The sequence below is a fragment of the Pteronotus mesoamericanus genome, unplaced genomic scaffold, assembly GCF_021234165.1.
Source record: "Pteronotus mesoamericanus isolate MK-2021 breed Mesoamerican mustached bat unplaced genomic scaffold, CSHL_Meso_final scaffold_85, whole genome shotgun sequence".
NCBI classification, from domain to species: Eukaryota; Metazoa; Chordata; class Mammalia; order Chiroptera; family Mormoopidae; genus Pteronotus; species Pteronotus mesoamericanus.
Window position 1 is genome coordinate 2,981,853 of NW_026555329.1, and position 19,268 is coordinate 3,001,120.

At 41.7% G+C, this 19,268-nt stretch overlaps 1 protein-coding gene across 4 annotated transcripts in view; it reads right to left on the minus strand.

Annotated features, from left to right (window-relative positions):
• The window catches only part of SNX10 (sorting nexin 10), a 59,259-nt gene that overhangs the window by 15,151 nt on the left and 24,840 nt on the right, over positions 1 to 19,268 (minus strand). For all 4 annotated transcript variants that reach the window (XM_054564507.1, XM_054564510.1, XM_054564508.1 and 1 more), the window contains exon 2: positions 13,293 to 13,339. In XM_054564507.1, coding sequence (XP_054420482.1) covers positions 13,293 to 13,316 — 24 coding nt within the window. In that variant the 5' untranslated portion in view covers positions 13,317 to 13,339. The remainder of the gene's footprint in view (positions 1 to 13,292; positions 13,340 to 19,268) is intronic.

Below are 19,268 nucleotides of genomic sequence, written 5' to 3' on the forward strand. Positions count from 1 at the left end.
AATAGTCCAAACTCCCTGAAAATAACTTTTGCCATCTATCAAGTTCCACCTTCTAAGACAACGTGAGCTTTGTTCTTGCCATTGAGACCTCTGCACCACTGCTTGTCCTTAGTAGATAAGGATTGTGAGTTAATGTTCCAAAGAATCTTATTTTAAAATCTTTTACTTATGTACTTTTTAATTTTTTTATTGATTTTATAAAGAGAGTAAGGGAGGGACGGAGCGGAGGAGGGAAGGGGAAAGAGATTTGTTGTTCCACTTATTTATGCATTCATTGGTTGATTCTTGTAGGTGCCCTGACTGGGGATCAAACCCACAACTTTGGCATGTCAGGATGACGCTCTAACCAACTGAGCTACGCAGCCAGGGCTCATTATGTATTTTTAATGCCATTTTGAAGACCGAGAGGCAATAAAAATAAGGTAACAATATAGTGATACTCACTGTTTTGGCTATTATTAGAAAAGCACATTCTAAATTATAAGAGGCACTATAAAAACAATTGTTAAAGCAAAGTAATTGTAATAGCCCCACATTCTCTATAGTGTGTGTAGGTCAGGGAGAAAGTGCATCCTGCCCAGAGATGGAAACTGACACGAAACCCAGGCAGCCTGCCCTTGGTCTGTCCACATTTCCCCTCATCTCCTGTCAGCGTGTGTGCAACTCATTTTCCTGGGGTGCTCTTTGCACATCCGCAGTTCTTAGAAGGAATGAATCAGTCATCAATGAATCCGCAAACAGAAGGGCAAACGGATCAGGGCTAGGAGTGAAGACCCGAGCCAGAGTGGGCCGCCCTGCCCGCCCACACACTCCCCCCGCGCTCCGGGCCGCACTCCGGGCCGCCCCGCCTGCTATTGCCCCCGTGTGCCTTCCTCCAAAACACAACACTCAAAAATCATCCTTTATGACTTTATTGGCACAAAGACGAATATATTGCTATTATATATTAAAACCTTTTCCTGGCCCTGAAAGATCATTTTACTTTTCTGATTAAAGTGAAAACATTTTCATGGTTCTGGGCACTGTGCCTAAAGACGAGGTCAGCGGAGCCTACGCTCTGGGCAAGGCAGAAAGTTGCCGGCAGCTGACAAGGTTATCCAGCCGCACTTGGAGCCAGAGGCTCCTAGTCATCAAGTCACATGAAAGCCACACTCCCTCACAGGGTACTGGCAGCTCTGATTTTCCGCTGGAGAAGCAGAAGTCCTTAAATATACCAAAAGAGAAATTAAGTATTTCCAACAGCTCAATGTTCCATATTAACAGAAGATATGCACCTGTTACTGAAATAAGATGGCCTTCACACAGATTAAACAAAAACAAAAGACAGAAAAACACATTGTCAATTCGCTACAAAGTTGTGATTTTTAAAAAAAATGTTTCTGAACTTAAGCTATAAAATCCAAAGTACCACATAACCCCGAAACACTCAACATATTATTAATCGATGATGAACAATGACAAACCATTCTGGAAAAAATCAGGGCTTTTGTCCCCCTATTTGTTTGCTATTGTTCAATTGTTAACATATAAGCTTTGAGGAACATGTCCCTTTTCATGGAAAGAACACTGAAATTATGGTCACAAGACTAGGGGAAAATTCTGTCACCCGCTTCCTAAATTACGGATTTACTCACGGAGCCTCTGCTTCCACGTCTGGGAACAATGCCTGTCCAACCTACCTCGGCTGTTTATTAGGAGAATCAAACTATAAAAGATGGTGAAAACGCTAGGAAACTTCTCATTAGATGCTACACGAATATGAAGTATTATTACACTTTTCTATGTAAAGTATTATCACATGCAAAGCAAAATGCTCATGAACCCAAAGCACAGAGGTCTTCATACAAAACATTGGCAATCCAGCAATTAAGAAAAGCTTAGCCAACTGTATATGTTTTTTCTTAAAGATTTTATTTATTTATTTATTTATTTATTTATTTATTTATTTATGTAGATGGGAAGGCAGGGAGGGAGAGAAACATGGATGTGAGAAACATCAATTGGCTGCCTCTCATTCATGCCCCAACCAGTGACGGAACCTGCAACCCAGGCAAGTGTCCTGACTGGGAATCAAACTCGCAACCTTTCGCTTTGCGGGACACGACACTCAGCCAACTGAGCCATGTTGGTCAGGGCTATACGTTTTGTTTTTGGCTTTTTAAGGTAAAAATTATTAAGGACCCAGTAGCAAACACTCTTAAGACTGATTTTTCAGCAAAAGGCTGAGTGACTTAAAGATTTCACAGTGCTGACTCAGAGCAAGCCCTTCAGAATATTTGTAAAAGGAATGATCAGCATAGTGACAAATTTGTCAAGTTCTTTTCTCCATCTCAATGGGTTGGAATTCTCAGACTCTACCATTATTACTACTTAGTAAGTGTAATCTTTAATCTTTTTGGAGGAGAGTATGTTGAATACATATTCTAAAACCATGCTGGTGAAAAAAATGACTTCTAAGAATACAGCAATGCACTTTTAATGCATGCTCAAAGGTAACTGTGGTGCTAAGACTCCGAATATTTTTTCAGTCCTGAAAATCTTCCACTTGGTTAGAGCGCTGAGTATCACTCTTCTTTTGTGGAGGGCGAACTACCTTCCTCCTTGTTCTCTTAAATGTTGCTGTGGTCCTGAGAGCCATCCCAGGATGCTGTGCTTCACCCCCTGTTGTCATCCCAGGGTGACCTTATCCAAACATGGGTTCCAGCACCCAGCATGAGCTGATGATTCCACCTCCAGCCCAGGCCAGGCCTCTCGCCACATATCCAGCCTCTTGCCTGGATGGCCTGGCTTGGGGGTCTCCCCCTTCCCACATCACCCTGTCCCCCATCTCACCCCCAGAAACCCCAGCTAGAAACCCAGTTACCCCAGACTTCTCGCTTTAAATCACCTCCCCAAGTCTTCCAGGTCCACCCTCCTTTGAACCCACACCCTATTCCCTGTGCTGCTACTTTGGTTCAAGGACCGCTTGCCTAACATTACTGCAAGGGCTGCTAAATGATGCCCGGGCCTGTACCCAGCTCATCCCAACACTAAGACAAGATTGGCTCCAAGGCTCACGTCTGATGATGACATTTACCTGCTAAAAGTCCTTCAAAACCTGCCCCATAACCTTCCAGGTCAAGTTCAAACTCCTAAGCCAGCACAATAGAGCCTTTCATGGTTTCACTCCGCTTATCTCCAAAGACTAAGCTTCCGTCCACATACCCAACAGGCAACTTCCCATCGGCAGGCCTTCGGACAAGCTGTTCTCTCTGCCTGGACAGCTGTCCCCACCCTACTTTCTGCGTTTTTTCTTCTTCGTTGTCTTTTCTTTTCTGCTAACTCTAATTCTTTTTTCAAAATGCAACTCAGTTTCAGAAAATCTTCAGCTTCATCCAGTGTATTTACAGATTTGACCCTCCTTGGAACCCTCTCTGGGCAGACTTTGGGCACCCACCCTGCTCGCCACACCTTACTGTACAGTAATTGCCCATAGGTCTCCTCTATCAGATGCTACACTGCTGCAGGGTAGCTTGTTTCTCTTGCATGTCTTGAACGCCTGGCACATCCAATGTATTCTTTTAATCGCACTTAATGAATAAATAAATGCCTGCAGGAATGAATGAATGAATGAACTGCCTGCGGGGGGGGGGGGGAAAGCCCAAGATCAAACTTCAATTGAAATAAAAACCTCATCCACATGGGCTCTTGGACTCCATGAATTAGTGATAGCTGTTCTAAAGTTCTACAGGAATTAGTAGCTGGTCTAAAGTTTATCTTAATTTAACAAACCCCTTCCTCAAAGGATGTGCCAATTAACTACAAGACCCGCGACTACAGGTGCAATGTTTAAGATCTATGAGAACTAACTGTTTTCAAGCACCCTAAAGAACTCCAGAAGCACCTATTTACATAGAAATAATTGAAAATCATTCTGATAGCTTCAATAACTTGGGCCCCCGAAGACCTGTGCGAGACAACAATTTGTTTGCTTCTTTGGAGTTAAAATATGTACTTGAAAGTAATAAAAGTACACTTATTTTAAAATATTCTATGATTCAGACGGGCCACCCCTCCCCTATCCTGCAATTAGTAGAAATTAGTGAAGTTCCACCACGCTTCCAGCTACGAACAGTACACCCAGGAAGCCGAGGTTCACCTCTAATCTCTTAATTAGACACATCCCTCGCCATGCGGCCCCCCATCCTTCAAAGGCGCGCTGACAGCCTGTCAGCCACAGAGGACAGCTCTGAGTTCCATACCTAGAATCGTATGGATTTCCTATGAAAATTGCTTCAGCAGCAGCAGTTACTCAATTTAATAACCTTATTAAACACTTTAATGACTTCTTGGGCCTAATGACAATATCTAGCATGAAGGAAGAAGCCAAGCAGAGCAAAATTAAAAATTTAAACCAACTGATCCCTACTGTTCTCCACGGGAAAACGGGCTCCCGAAGACAGACCAGTAGACTCTAGGAAAATCTAACCCCTGCGTTCTTTTATAATAATCATTCTTTGATTTTAATATACTACCTCTCCCCACCCCCACCCTAAGGTCACCCTTTACCCACTTATCCACCTACCTTGTCTTTTTTTTCCTTAGCCCTGATAGGATATGAAATTAACAATAAAAATAACTGTATTGTACTGGGCATTGACACATGCCAGGCATTGTGACAAGTGGTTTACACATTTTTCCCTTCTTTACAATGATCCTAAGAGGTCAGTAATATTATCACCCCTTTTTACAGATAAGAAAAATGAGGCTTCTAAGGCAAGTCAAATGGCCAATAGGCTGAGCTAGGTTCCAACCTCAGGTTCTCCTTACTCCAAAGCCTGGGCCCTCAAACATGTTCTGTCTAGTGGCTCTTTCAACAATAATAAATCTCAGTCATTTCAAATTTCACTTAACTGCGTTATTTTGGAGGGGAAAACATCTTCTTTGCGATTAGCTAAAATATCAAGTAAAATAACATGCTCGCCTGAAACTCTGTGCCATAAGGCTTTGCATTTCATTCTTATATTTCTAGCACCAAGCACAGTATTAGCACATAGTCAGCGCTCATGAGATGTTTGAGAATTAATTTGATTACAAAGAAGATTCAAAAACAAAGGATGTACAGGTTCTGTGGGCTGAAAGTTATAAGAGACTGTTGAAAGACATCAAAAAAGCATATACTTCTTTGTATACACCTATATAAGTATCATATCTATACTGTGTTCACATGTCAAAAGACTCAATAGTCCCGACAGGTGTGATTCAGTGGGTTGGGCATCATCACACAAAGCAAAAGGTTGCCATTTTGATTCCTAGTCAGGGCACATGCCTGGGTTGCAGGCCAGGTCTGGGTGCGCATGAGAGGCAACTGGTCGATGTTACTCACATCAATATTTCTCTCCTTCTTTCTCCCTTCCTTCCCCTCTCTCTAGATATAATTAAATAAAATCGTTTTTTAAAAAACAGACTCAACCTAATAAAGAGAAGAATCCCACCCAAATTGATCTATAGGTTTAATGAAAGTTCTGTAAAAATCTTAGTAACATTGTTTGGTTTGCAGGCCGGCACTCAATCCACTGAGCCACACCAGCCAGTCAGTAATATTTTTGAAGACATAGATAAGCATATTGTAAAATTTACATGGGAAAGGAAAGACCCTGGAATAGCCAGAACAATTTTGAAAAAGAATAAAGTAAGAAGAATCCCTGTTGCTGAAACCTATACAAATACGCCCAGCTGATTTTTGACCATGGTATGAAACTAATTCAGGGGAGGAGGGACAGTCCTTCCAACAAGTAGTTGTGGAACTAGACATCCACAGGCTAAAAGAGGAACCTCAACCTACGCCTTAAGCTTTACTCAAAAATTAATACAAAATGGATCATAGAGTTAAATGTAAACATAAAGTCATAAAACTTTTAAAAAAATATATACAAGGAAGCCTTCGGGACCCAAAGAGGTCTTAGCCTTGATACCACAAGGACAATCAATATAAGAAAAAAGTGATAAATTGGACCTCACCAAAATGAAAAACCTTTGCTCTGCAAAAGACCCCCGTGAAGAAGTGGAAAAGACAAATTACCGACTGGAGAAAAATATTTGCAAATTGCACATCCCTCAAAGGGACTTGTATTTACAATATATAAAAAAATGCACAAAGCTCAACATTAAAAATAAAGCAAAGGATTCAATCAGAAAATTGGCAAAACACATGAAGAGACATTTCACCAAGGAAGACAGACAGATGGCAAACAAGCACATGAACAGATGCTCAACATCACTGGCTTCTGGCTAGTGTGGCTCAGTGAATTGAGTGCTGGCCTGTGAACCAAAGGGTTGTAGATTTGATTCCCAGTCTAGGGCACTTGCCTGGGTTGCGGGCCAGGTCCCCAGTATGGGGCGTGCAAGAAGCAACCACACATTGATGTTTCTCTCCCTCTCTCCCTCCCTTCCCCTCTCTAAAAATGAATAAATAAAATCTTTAAAAAAAAAAATAAGATGTTCAACATCACAGGCTATTAGGGAAATGCAAATTAACACCACAATGCTCTATCACTACACACCTATCCCAATTTCTAGTGGTATTATTACTACTTTTTATTTTAGCCATTTTGATGGTTGTATCATTTAAAATTTCCACTGTAGTCTGGTTTTAATCTTTGTGGTATGAGCAAACATAGCTGTACTAATTATAAAAATACTTAGATTAGAAAAAAGAATAGAGACAAAAGCTCATGAAGTAGAATTTCTAGATGTTAGTGAGGATTAATTTTTCATAGCCTCAATGAGAATTCTCATTGAGAATTTTATCACAAAAATGAAAATTTGTTTCATTTTGTGCTTACTCTCTCAGGATTTTTTTTCCCCTATTCCAAAGTAGTGTTTTACATGTTTATATATGCACTGGAGATTCGTGCACTCATTCACTCATTCATTTATTCATTTATTCATACAATTAAAATGCATGGAATACCAACTCTGTGCTACACAGCTAATGCTTGCAGAGTGTAATCAATGTCTTACTCACCAGAATTCTATTCAAAACTTCCACACAACAATCTCAGAACTAAAATTTAGCCATTTTACATACTACATTCCTTACAAATAGCAAGCTTGAAAGGCAGAAGGGGTGTATCAAATAACCTTCCTTTATTTCCTAATAATACTTATGGCAACATAAAAGACATACCACAAGGGATGCACTTGCCACTTTATAGCTTGGAGTGTGTTTAACATCACAGTGCTGCGGTTTTGAATGATGATTTTTCAGAAAGCTTCTATTACTTCAGGTTAAACAACTGTGGGCGAGGTTCAGGTAGACCTGACTTTTACAGGACTTAAAACAGTTAATGATGTTGCAAGTTTCTTTATGCTAGTCACGTCCAAAATTAAGGAGTTATCTTTTTTATCATATAATACATATAATGTATTTCTACATTAGGAAAAGGGCAATGGAAAAAATTCATCTTGTGCAACAAGAAGTAACTGCTATCATGTATTAAACTGCACCACAAGGACCCAATCAGTAAAATCCTGAATGTGAAAACCTCTACAGGACAAAAGATGTGGTTTATTCAACACATAAATTGCACAGGGAAAAAAGGCAGAATAAGTGACTTTAAGCAGTGTCATTAACCAGATGCAATGTGGTCCTTATTTGGATCATGATGAGAACAAGCAAATACATAATTTTTTTTTTCTTCACCATAATCAGGGAAACTTGAACACTGAATATTTGATGGTATAAAGGAACTAATGTTAATTATTTAAAGTATAATAACGTGGTTTATTTCTAAGTAGGGTCCATTGTTAGACATCCATATTGAAATGCTTACAGATGAAATTCCAGAATGTCTACAGTTTGTTTCAAAATAATTCACTGTGTAGTGGCAGGAGGAAATAGGTGGGGTGGGCTGATAGCTTGGTTGTGAATTATTAATGTGTTAGTCATTGCAACTGTGGGTACCTAAGGGTTCATTACATTAGTCTCTCTACTTTGTGTATGTTCTAAATTTCATAATGAAAAGTTAAAACCAGAAAAAGTGAAATAAAAGAGAGGAAGAGAGGAAGGGAGGGACGACAGACTGCTTTAGAAAAAGGAACCAAAGTGGCATTTGAAAGTAAAAGTAAGTCAGAAATATGGATCTGAAAATGTTAACCATTTGTTTAACATGTATTGACACCATTCACATGATATTCTAATACTTGCCTACGTTTTAAAATAAGATTTTTTTCATTGTTATAAAAATAAAAACATGTATGTGGTTAAAGATATATTTATACATAAAATTTCACCTATTTGGAACTTCAATGTATATTTTACATTTTATGTATATATAACTGGCATATATATATAATTTTGACACAAATCAGAGTTATGCTATAAATACTGTTTTTTACCTTCCTTTATTCACTGCACAATCTTTTAGAAATATTTACATTTATATGTAAATTCAATGTGATTTGATTTAAAACAAAGTTTATTTTAGAACTGTTTCAGATACACAGAAAAAATTGTGAAGACAGCTCTGGCTGGTCTGGCTCAGTGGATTGAGTGCCAGCCTGCAAACCAAAGGGTTGCCAGACAATCCCCAGTCAGGGCACACGCCTGGATCACGGGCCAGGGCCCCAGTAGGGGGTGTGTGAGAGGCAACCACACACTGATGTTTCCCTCCCTTCCGCTCTCTAAAAATAAATAAAATCTTTTTTTAAAAAATCTATAAGTCTATAACCTTAAAAAAAAAAATTGTGAAGATGATAGAGAATTCCCATATATCTCATACCCAGTTCACCTGTTATTATATCACATCTGATAGGCAGGGAGAGAAGAAGTAAGAAAGAACAACAAATATAGCTTCAGGGAGTGGGAGAGCGTTTTGTCTTGTCTTGTCACTTCCCTTCAAAGTCCCCGGCATCCCAAGACACCAGGTAGAAGCCCTGCTTATGGGCTATTCTTTCATGATATTCACTGGTTCCAGCCAAGTGAATGTCCAATCAGTTTCCCAATATCAAAACCATGCTTTCCCACAGCAAGCCTCAAATGTTAGCATCAGTCAGCACATCGCACCTCGAAGATGTATATGCTAAGCTTAGATCCAACACATCCAAAAGAGGAGCACATGCCTCCCACCTGTGCTTGCAGGGCCCTGTCTCCTCCCGGGTGACAGAGGCCTCCGGGAGCCTGGAACTCTCCCGGCCCACATAGGTCTGCTCCACTCAGGATATCCTCTACACAGAGCTGATGAATTTATTGTAACTAAGTTATCAGTAACTGGTAGTTGCCATTGCATTCAGTATGAAATATGTACCCATTAAAGGAGAAAAAAACAAACCCTTATCCTAAAGGTATAAATCTCTAAAGGGAGAGAGTTCAGCTATTATGATCCAAGAGAGCAGAGGAAATACACACACACACACACACACACACACACACACACGAGATACGCACGCCATTCCCATCCCATCACATAGGTAGAAGTGCCCCGTTTACACCAAGGGAGCCCTGGACAGGGGAGCAAGCCCGTGCCTTGGACGGGCCAGAACATCAGACTCCACGAAACACTGTCCAGCAGGAGGAAACTGCTTATTCACGCCGCACAGGGGATGAGCTCAACGTGGCTGGAAGCAAGGGGCTTCCGTAATGCAGAGAAATCAAACTGCTCATTCTGGACATGAGAATATACAAAGAACAAAAATGCCTGACTCCACAAAAGACACCGTCTGGGACGTGTTTCTTGTCACAGCCACCTGCTTTTTCATTAGGATTCTGGGTTCTGTCTCATTAAACAGAAGGGTTGATTCAGTTGGGTCCATCTAATTATTCTTATTAAAATATGTAACCATAATATTTTAATTGTAAATTAAAGTTGCATGCATGAATGAATCTGAATTCATTTTAATTTTACAATGGCCCAATGCCAAGGCCATTTTTATGGGGAAGATCCATCAGCTCGGATACTGCTCTCCTGGGAATTCAAACCCATGTGCAAATGGAACATGTTTAACTAACAAGAGAGACTCGCACTCCCTGTTCTCCTCTCTCTAGATTTATTACAGTAATAAAGCTATTTTAACAAGAGAGACTGCATTTGGTTCCACACCCCTCAAATCTTAAAAAAAAAAAATTACCAAACTTCTGGGTTGGCACTACCAGTTAGAACAGAGATGTCACTCTTGGGCTATTTGAATCTTGAACCAGGATGGTAACTAGCTCTCAATTCATGTGCCAGCCTCATGATTAATTAGTACTGTCTGCCATGGGCGCATAAGCTTACACACACCGCCCCCTTGGTCTAGATTCTAGAACAGCCAGTGCTATTGCATTCAGCCCTTCCATATGCAGTTAGGTGGGACCCCAATTACTGTCCACTAAACAATTATTTAAAGCCTCAGCCACAAGCGCCTCCACTTCTACCTGGAAACTCGGACAGGGAGCTGCTGGGGTAGGCACTGAGACAAAAATACCTTTCACAATGGAGGCTTTAGAAAAGCCTCCTCTGGGCTTCTAAGCTGAGGCCTGAGGGTAAGGAGTTAGTCAGACAACTGCGGTGCGAAGGCTGGGGGTAGAAAGATGGATCCAGGCAGTGGGGAAAGCATTTGTGAGGCCCTGGGGTGCAGACGGCAGAGCAGTCAAGACTCAGAAGTCAGTTCCAAAGTGAAGAGTGAGAAGGGTGTGGGGGTTGAGGGCGGGACAGAAGGGGGACCTGGAGAGGGACCCAGGGCCGGAGCTTAAAGGGCTTCAAGGAGCTTCACTGAGGAGTCCGACTTTGTTCCAGGAACAATGCATTAGAAGCCAGATCACTCTGGCCACAGGTAGAAAATGGACTGATATGTGGTGAACAGCATATTACAGTATATCCAGAATCTGGCCTTGCGGGGCTACTTCTTGCGGAGAGGCTAAAGTAGATTTCTGAATATTAGACCCCTTTCTCCCTATAGTATTTTTTCCTTTTCGGCCGAAGCACTCTCCAGTTTACAATTTCTTCATGTTACAATATTATTACATAGTTATTGATAATAAAGGTGAATAAAATGTTTTCTTTATGCCATTGGTTAAAAGTCGTGTCTAGTTTTTATAATTAAAATGAGTTTATAATAAAAATCAAGTGATTAAACCAACCCAGAAGAAAAGAATTCTTCTAATTGGAAAAAAAGCCTTCGTGGCTTTCGCTGGTAGCTTTCTCGCAAGAGAGCAGCTTTTAAAACGCGCCCCTGGAGTAGCGCTGGGGGCCGGCAGGAGCCCGCCCCTCGGCACAGCCCACCTGGCCGTCAGGCACATGCAGGCGTGCAGTGCAGACTCCACCTCACCCAAAGGGAGGCCTGGCCTGCGCCCTCGGCTCCTAGGACGTGCCCTCTAGGCCTCTGCAATGTCCTGCCTGAAAGGAGCATCTTTGTTCGCCTGGGCTCTGGCCCCTGGACAGTCTAACAGCATGAACATGGTGGGGGCTCAGGGCCACACTGTACCAGCTGTGTCCTCTAAAGGAACTGGAAACTGAAGGTGTTAACTTGACCCCAGAAGGAGTGGAGGCTAAAGGTCAGCCACGCTGTAAGCACTGAGCCCCAGTAAAAACTCTGGACACCAGGGCTTGGTGACCGATCCTGGGAAGGCGACTCCCTAAGGGGAGGATGACCAGAGCTCCACATTTGGACCCCTCCCTAACTTTGCCTCATGTGTCTCTTTCTTCGACTGTTCTAACTGGTATCTTTTTCCCTATAAAAAATAAACGTAACTGTGAGTATAATAGCTCTCGGTGAATTCCGTAAGGTTTTCTCATGAATTATCAAACTGAGCATGTTTGGTATCATGCAATGGTATCAGCAATGAGGGCAGTCAAGGACAGACTTGCAGTTTGGCCAGCCTCACAGAGAAGGCGCTTCCGGGAGCCAGCAGCTCGGTCCCGGCATTGTTTAACAGAGGGACAGGGGAAAAATATTGGGTCTTGGTACTGTGTGGGGTTACCCCTGGAGTGGGGGCGGGGGAGATGGGGGCTGACAGGAAGCGGCACAAGGTACCTTCTGGGGTGGTAAAGCCATCTATACCTTGATCGAAGTGGTGGTTACACAGGTAATAAACATAAGAAAAATCCACTGAGTCGTACACAGGGCATTTTATGCATTTTACTGTACACGTGTTATACCCAAGTTCAAAAAGTTAAAAAAATAGACAGAAACACTGCCTTTGAAAAAGGGGGGAGGTCAGCCTGAAATTAAAGGGTGAAGCGGGCTGGACTGCTGAGGAGAACCTGAACCCACAGGCAGGGCTGATGTGAGATCTAGCAAAGAAGTTTGTGGAAGGATTCTCTGAAATGGATAGGTTCTGTTATTGTTGTTGTTGTTATAGTATTGATTTGAGAGAGAGAGAGGAACTTTGATTTGTTGTTCCACCTATCGATGCATTCATTGTTTGATTCTCGTACGTGCCCTGACCGAGGACCAAACCTGCAACCTTGGCATATTGAGACAGCACTCTAACCAAATAAGCTGCCCGGCCAGAGCTGAAATGGATTGTTGAGTGCTTTAAATTTGGACAAGGTGAACCAAGGACCATGTGGTCATGTGACTCTGTGTGTGTGTGTGTGTGTGTGTGTGTGTGTGTGTGTGTGTGTGAGTGAGTCCACATGCTCCCTAAAAAGCCTGGGTACGACCATTCCATTTCATTACGGTCACCTAGTGACGATGCGCATGGTACAACAGTAGGCCGGCAGGACAAACAGGTACTTCTGGGTGGCGGCCACTCAGCGAAGGATTGATATGGTGGTGGTCTACCCTCCTCCCAGTCAGACAGAAGCTCATCAGGCTGGGATTGGAGGCCTGAGAGGTCAGGCTGGGTTTGGGAAGGGACAGCTTCCCTGTTTATGGGACACCAAGCCAAGAGATCCAAGAGACGACAAGCAGGGCAAAACTGAAAGTAATGGCAGATGGTTGCCCTGGGCTGTTACTAGAGATGTAGGAAGTTGGTAATGAGGCAACTCTGTAGAAAACCAAGAAAGCAGGCCAGAGGGAAACTGTTTTAAGCAAAGGGCAGGAGACAGAGTCTGGGAGAATTCTGAGTCATGGAAAAAGATACTTTTATAAGCAGTGCGGGGGAGAGAGCTGAGAAACAGCTCAGTCATTGGAACCAACAATGAGGGGCCCGGGATGCACCAACGCTAGGGAACAGGGCAGTGGGTGTTCTGTTCAGTCATCAGTCCCCCTCGAGGGAGCCCTTCAGTATCTTGTCTCTCTACCACCAATCTATGGTCAGTGAATGAACAACTAACCTGCAGTGGCTCAAAATGCACTGATTATTTACTTTTGGATTTGGGATGGCATACCTCTTTCTGCTGTTCTGGAAACATCTTCAGCACAGGACAAGATCAATCTGAAAAAAAAAGATACCAGAACTCAGTGACATGGATCCTGAAGCACATAAGCCTCTCATGACTTCCCACCCCAATCTCCCCAGAGAGCCTGGCCACCCACCACCCCGGCAGGTAAACCTCTGCTGCTCCCTCCCTCCTGCCCGCTGCCGACTGGACCGAAGTGAGCATGGACCGGTCCACACTGGGCGTGGGGAGTTTGGGACACGGCAAGTCCAAGGCAGTTGGATGATGACAGGCTCTCAAACTGGAAGGCCATTCAGAGCCAGGCTGGAGACATGGCCTTGGTGACTCAGGAGGCTAGAGATGCGCAGGGGCAGAGGGGCCCTGAGGGGCGGCGGGGATGCCGGTTGGCAGTGAGTTGGAGAGAATGGAAAAGATGGCCGGCGAGAGCCACCACTGAGAGCAGCCTGGCAGTTTCACTGCAACCGGGGCTTTCAAGGGACAGGTCATTCCCATGGCATTTAAACTACTCCAGTGTTCAGATGACAGATGGTGCGGCCCCGAGGGGGACAAAGGTCTTACAAACCCACAGCAAAGGCATATCCTTATAGACAAAATGAGCAAAGCTTATCAATAAGCAAAGATTACCAATTCGCAAAACAAAAACCAAAAAAGGTCACACTCAACAACCAAAAAACAGAAACAACCTGATTTAAAAATGGGCAAAGAACTTGAACAAACATTTCTCCAAAGATAATATATAAATGGCCAAAAAGTGTATGAAAAGATACTCAATATCACTAATCATTAGGGAAATGCAAATCAAATCCACAATGAGTTATCACTTCACATTCATTAGGATGGTATCTATTTTAAAAAAAAAAGCAGGATATGGAGAAATTGGAACATTTGCACCTTTGCACTGGTGGGAATGTACAATGGTACAGCGGCTGTGGAAAAGTGTGTAGGTTCCTCAAAAACTTAAAAATAGTATTACCATATAATCTAGTAATCCCACTTCTGGATATATATCCAAAAATATTAAAAGCAGGATCTCAAAGAGATATTAGCACCCCCATATTCACGCAGCATTATTCATGACAGCCAAGAGGTGGAAGCAACCCAAGTGTCCAGAGACAAATGAAGGGATAAGCAAAATGTGGTGTGTATGTAAAGTGGGATATTATTCAGCCTTTAAAAGGAAGGAAATTTCAATATATTCTACAACATGGATGAACCTTGAAGATGTTACACTAAGTGAAATAAGCCAGACAACAGACAAATACTTTGTGATTCTACTTACTTAGATGAGGTTTCTAGTCAAATTCATAGGAACAGAAAGTAGAATGGTGGTTGCCAGGTGGTGTGGGAGGGGGAAGTGCAGAATTCTTATTTAGTGGGTACAGAGTCTCAGTTTTGCCAAATGAAAACGATCTGGAAATCTGTTAATACTTAATACTATTAAACTGTACACTTAAAATGAGCAAGGAGGTAAATTTTATGTTTCTTACCACAATTAAAAATAAAGTTTTTGAAAAAAGGTCAATAGTGTATTTTAAATGTTTGATCTTCCTATAAACAAAAGTGCAAATAAAAACAAGATGCTGTGCAAGGGATCACAAGAAATGGGACTGAATGCTGCTGGGAGGGATGTGAGCTCTTTCCCTATTTCTGAAAGACAATTTGGCCATATGTTTTAAAAAGCATTGAAAAAATTTGACTTTGATGCAATTATTCCACACTGGGAACTCAACCTAAAAAAATCAGTCAGACATATGCAAAAGTTGTTTGCTTTTTTTTAATCAAATAAAATGGAAACCTAAATGTCTATAAGTAGTAGATTAGAAAAAATAAATTATGGTAGAACTGCGTAATGGAACACCTTGTAGCAAATTATGTTATAGAAGAATATTAAATAATAGGGACCATTCAAGAAGTATTGTGATTTTTTAAAGTATGTTTTCATTCTTACTTATTTAAGAACTGGAGCCCACCCACGACAAGTTAACAGCAATTATTTCTGAATGGAGGGAGGTTGACTGGTGCTTACTTCCTTCTTTTCTAATTTTTCCAAAAGTTTACAATGCATTTGTTATTTTTAAAGTTACAAAACCATATACTTTGTATAAGAAGGCAAAACTTGAAGTACTCCATTACTTTTATTATTCTTTCCTCCAAAAAACAAATAGCTAAGTTAATTTCACTTTCCATTTTTGGTTCATTTCCTCCCACAATGTTGAACAATTTTTCTATTTACATAAAAAAAAAATCACTGACTCCTTACTTTCATCTCATAAGGATATGCCATCGGCAGTTATTTTAAATTCAAAACTGAGTTTAGTGCCCGTTTTTCCTGGTCCAGCTCTCAGTATCACCTGGGTCTTTGGCACCGCAGTGGGTGGGTCTGGGGCGGTCTGCGGGAGGAGACATGGCCCTCCCAAATCTCCTCTAAGGGGGAGGTTCTGCTGGAGGGGCAGCTCAGCAGTTAGTCCGCCTTTGTAACACCGTCCCCGGGCACAGGTAACAGCATCGGTGATGGGCATCGGACTCCAGGAAAGCCAATCCACCAGTCAGTAAGGTGCCTAAGGCGTGGCCTGGCACAGAGAGAAGAAAGGGATGGCCACCCGCTGCCTCCCGGTGTTTGGGCTGGGAAACACCGTGACCCTCAGCAGTGTCGGGAGCCTGAGCTTAGGAAGTGATGTACAAGAAACTGGACAGATAAAGATGTCACATCTGGCATTCTGGAGGAACCAGAGCTTATACTTAAACAGAAGCCACGACGTAGATAAAAGTTCTCACAAGATAGTAAAGACGCTCAGCACCAGAAAAGCTGTATTGGGAGCCAGCTTCAGGGCTGGTGTCCGCAGGGTGGCCTAGGGCCCCCGCCAGGGTCCCGAGTTCTTCGTTCCCCAGCGGCTTAAGGGCCCACTGTCTCCTGGGTTCCCCTGCACAGTGTCTTTGCAATGAGCACCGCTTTACTCAAGGAAGCTTGAGGGAGACCCCAATGTGTACAATCAAAAGAATTCAACCCAAAAGAAAAAAGAGCCGCAGCGAAACATGGAAACTGAACTGCAGTGGGCAGCCATGCCTCCCGGGGGCCAGCAGAAAGTGCGGAACCATCTGCGATCCAGGCCCACGTGGCTCTCCCTCAGTCTGGTCTCCAGACCTTAAAAAAGCAGACCAAAATGGGAAAACAAGCAGAGGGCTGAAATTCAGTTAAATTTGGAAAAACAGTAAAATTACCATTTAAGATTTTCCAGCATTTATCAAAAAAATATATATGTATAAAGAGGTTCAGCAGTCTAAGAAAATACTGGTTCATAGCGCCCGAAACAATGAAGCGTGCTAATCTCTGCAACATAATCTCTGCAATAAGTTCCATTTATGGCCATGAATATAATTGTTAGGCTAAATTTAAGGTTTAAAATACAGGAAGAAGGAAAAAATATGCTACAGAATTCTGACCTCACAACAATTTTGGTGGCATTTAGGAAAAGTGCTCCCTTAGACTTATAGATGTTCTAGACATATTGGCATGTGTGTGCTGACCCTGAATTCCACCTCCCTTCGTACACACACTAAGGAGAGCCACAGGCAGGGGGCGAAACATGACGGAATAAACAGAAATTGAGGAAATGAGCTATAGAAAGCAGGCGTATGTGAGGGAAGTAACCACTAGGCCAGCCAGGCAGATAATACTGAACTTGCTAACTGTGACATCCTCTCTCAAAACGACCCTAACCTCCCAAATCAAACCTAAAAATATGTTCCACTCTTCCCAAATGGTCTCCTTCCTTTTTGATGCTACTAAAGTTCTCCAGATTAGTGATTCATCTGGGCTACTCATTTTCCTCTTTTAGAAAAGCAGATAAATCTCAGACGTTAGGGGAGGGTTATTACTAATTTAAACATTAATGTGAATTAATCCAATCAAATTGTGTTCGCTATCTACCTTCAGCTGCTCACTCCCCTCCCCAAACCCACCATCACCACCACGTGGAGTTTTGATTAGAATGAGAGAAAGAGGAAACCACTGATACTTGGATGCATGGATTTCTTGGCAGCCCTATGTGTCCCTCAGTGCCTTGTCACAGGATCATGAAAGACCTGAGAACACAGCCTGCTGGAGAACAGCCGAAGACTCCCTGCTCTTCTCTCCTGCCAACAATTGTAGATAGTTTTTCAACTCTCTGTTCACTCTACCTATTTACATAAGAGAACTTCGCAGAAGTACTGACATGACTTCCCATCAAAATACTACCTGAAGAATGGCATGAAAAGAATACCTAGAATTAAATTTCACAAAAGAAGTGCGAAACATATACTCTGATAACTACACAACATTGTGGAAAGAAATTAAAGCTCTAAATAAATGGAACAACATCCTATGTTCATGGATCACAAGACTTATTTGTTGGGATGGCAACTCTCCCCAAACTGATCTACAGACTCAACACAATCTCTACCAGAATCCCAGCTGACCTCTTTGTACAGGTTGACAAGCTGACTCTAAAATTTGTATCTTCCTGCAAGTAACCCAAAATAGCCAAAACAATCCTGAAAAAGAAGAACACAGTATGACTCCCACTTCTTGATTTTAAAACTTACCATAAAGCAACAATACTCAAGACAGTGTGCAACTGTCACAGAGAAACAAATAGATCAATAGAATAGAATGAGAGTCCAGAAATAAACTAATACCTCTATGGTCAACTGATCTTCAACGAGGGTGCCAAAACCATTCAATGGGAAAAGGATGGTCTTTTCAATAAATGGTGCTGGGACAAGTGAATAGCTACATGCAAAAGAATGAAGTTGGACACCTACCTTTTACCATAATATAAAAATTAACTCAAAATGGATCAAATACCTAAACATAAGAACAGAAACAGTGAAACTCTTAGAAGAAAACAGAGGTAAATCTTCATGACCTTGTATTTAGCAAACAATTCTTAGGCATGAATACTAAAAGCATAAGCAACTAAAGAAAAATAGATAAATTAGACTTCATGAAAATTAAAAGCTTTTCTGTTTCAAAGAACACCATCAAGAGTGTAAAAAAGTAATGCACAGAAGGGAGAATAAACTGCAAATCATGTATCTGATAAGGAACTTGTACCTAGAATATATAAAAAACTCTTAAAACTCAATAATAAAAATATTTAAGGATCTAATGTATACCATGGTAACTATAGTTAATAACACTGTATTGTAAAATTGAAATTTTCTAAGCGAGTAGAGCTTAAATGTTCTCACCAAAAACAAACAAAACGGCAAATAAGTGAGGTAATGGATGTGGTAATTCAATGGGGAAATCCTTTCACAATGTATACATACATCAAAGCATCACACTGTACCTCAATCAAGCTAGAAAGATAATAATAATAGTAACAACAATTCAAAAATGGGTAAAAGATCCTGAATAGCTATGTCTCCAAGGAAGATTAACAAATGACCCATGAAAAAATGTTCAACATCATTAGTCATCAGAGGAAAGCAAATCAAAACGACAGTGAGATACCGTTTCACACCTACTTGGCTGGCTAGAATCAAAAGTCAGATAACAACCAATGTTGACAAGGATACAGAGAAATTGGAACCTGCCTACACTGCACGTGGAAATATAAAATGGTGCAGCCACTTTAGAAAACAGTCTGGCAGTTTCTCAAACATAGACTTATCATCTGACCTAGCAATTCCACTCCCAGGGATACACCCAAGAGAAATAAAAACATATGTCCACTGAGAAACTAGTATATAAATAGCAGCATTATTCATCACAGCCAAAAGGTGGAAATCACCTAAATGCCCCTCAGTGAATGAATGGAGAAACAAAATGTGAGCTATCCATACAGTAGAATATTATTCGACAATAAAAAGAAAGGAAGTACTGATACACGCTACACCTTAGTCCATACGTTATAAAACTCCATTCACGGGAAAGTCCAGAAGGAACTCCATGAAGGCAGAAAACAGATTGCTTGCGGC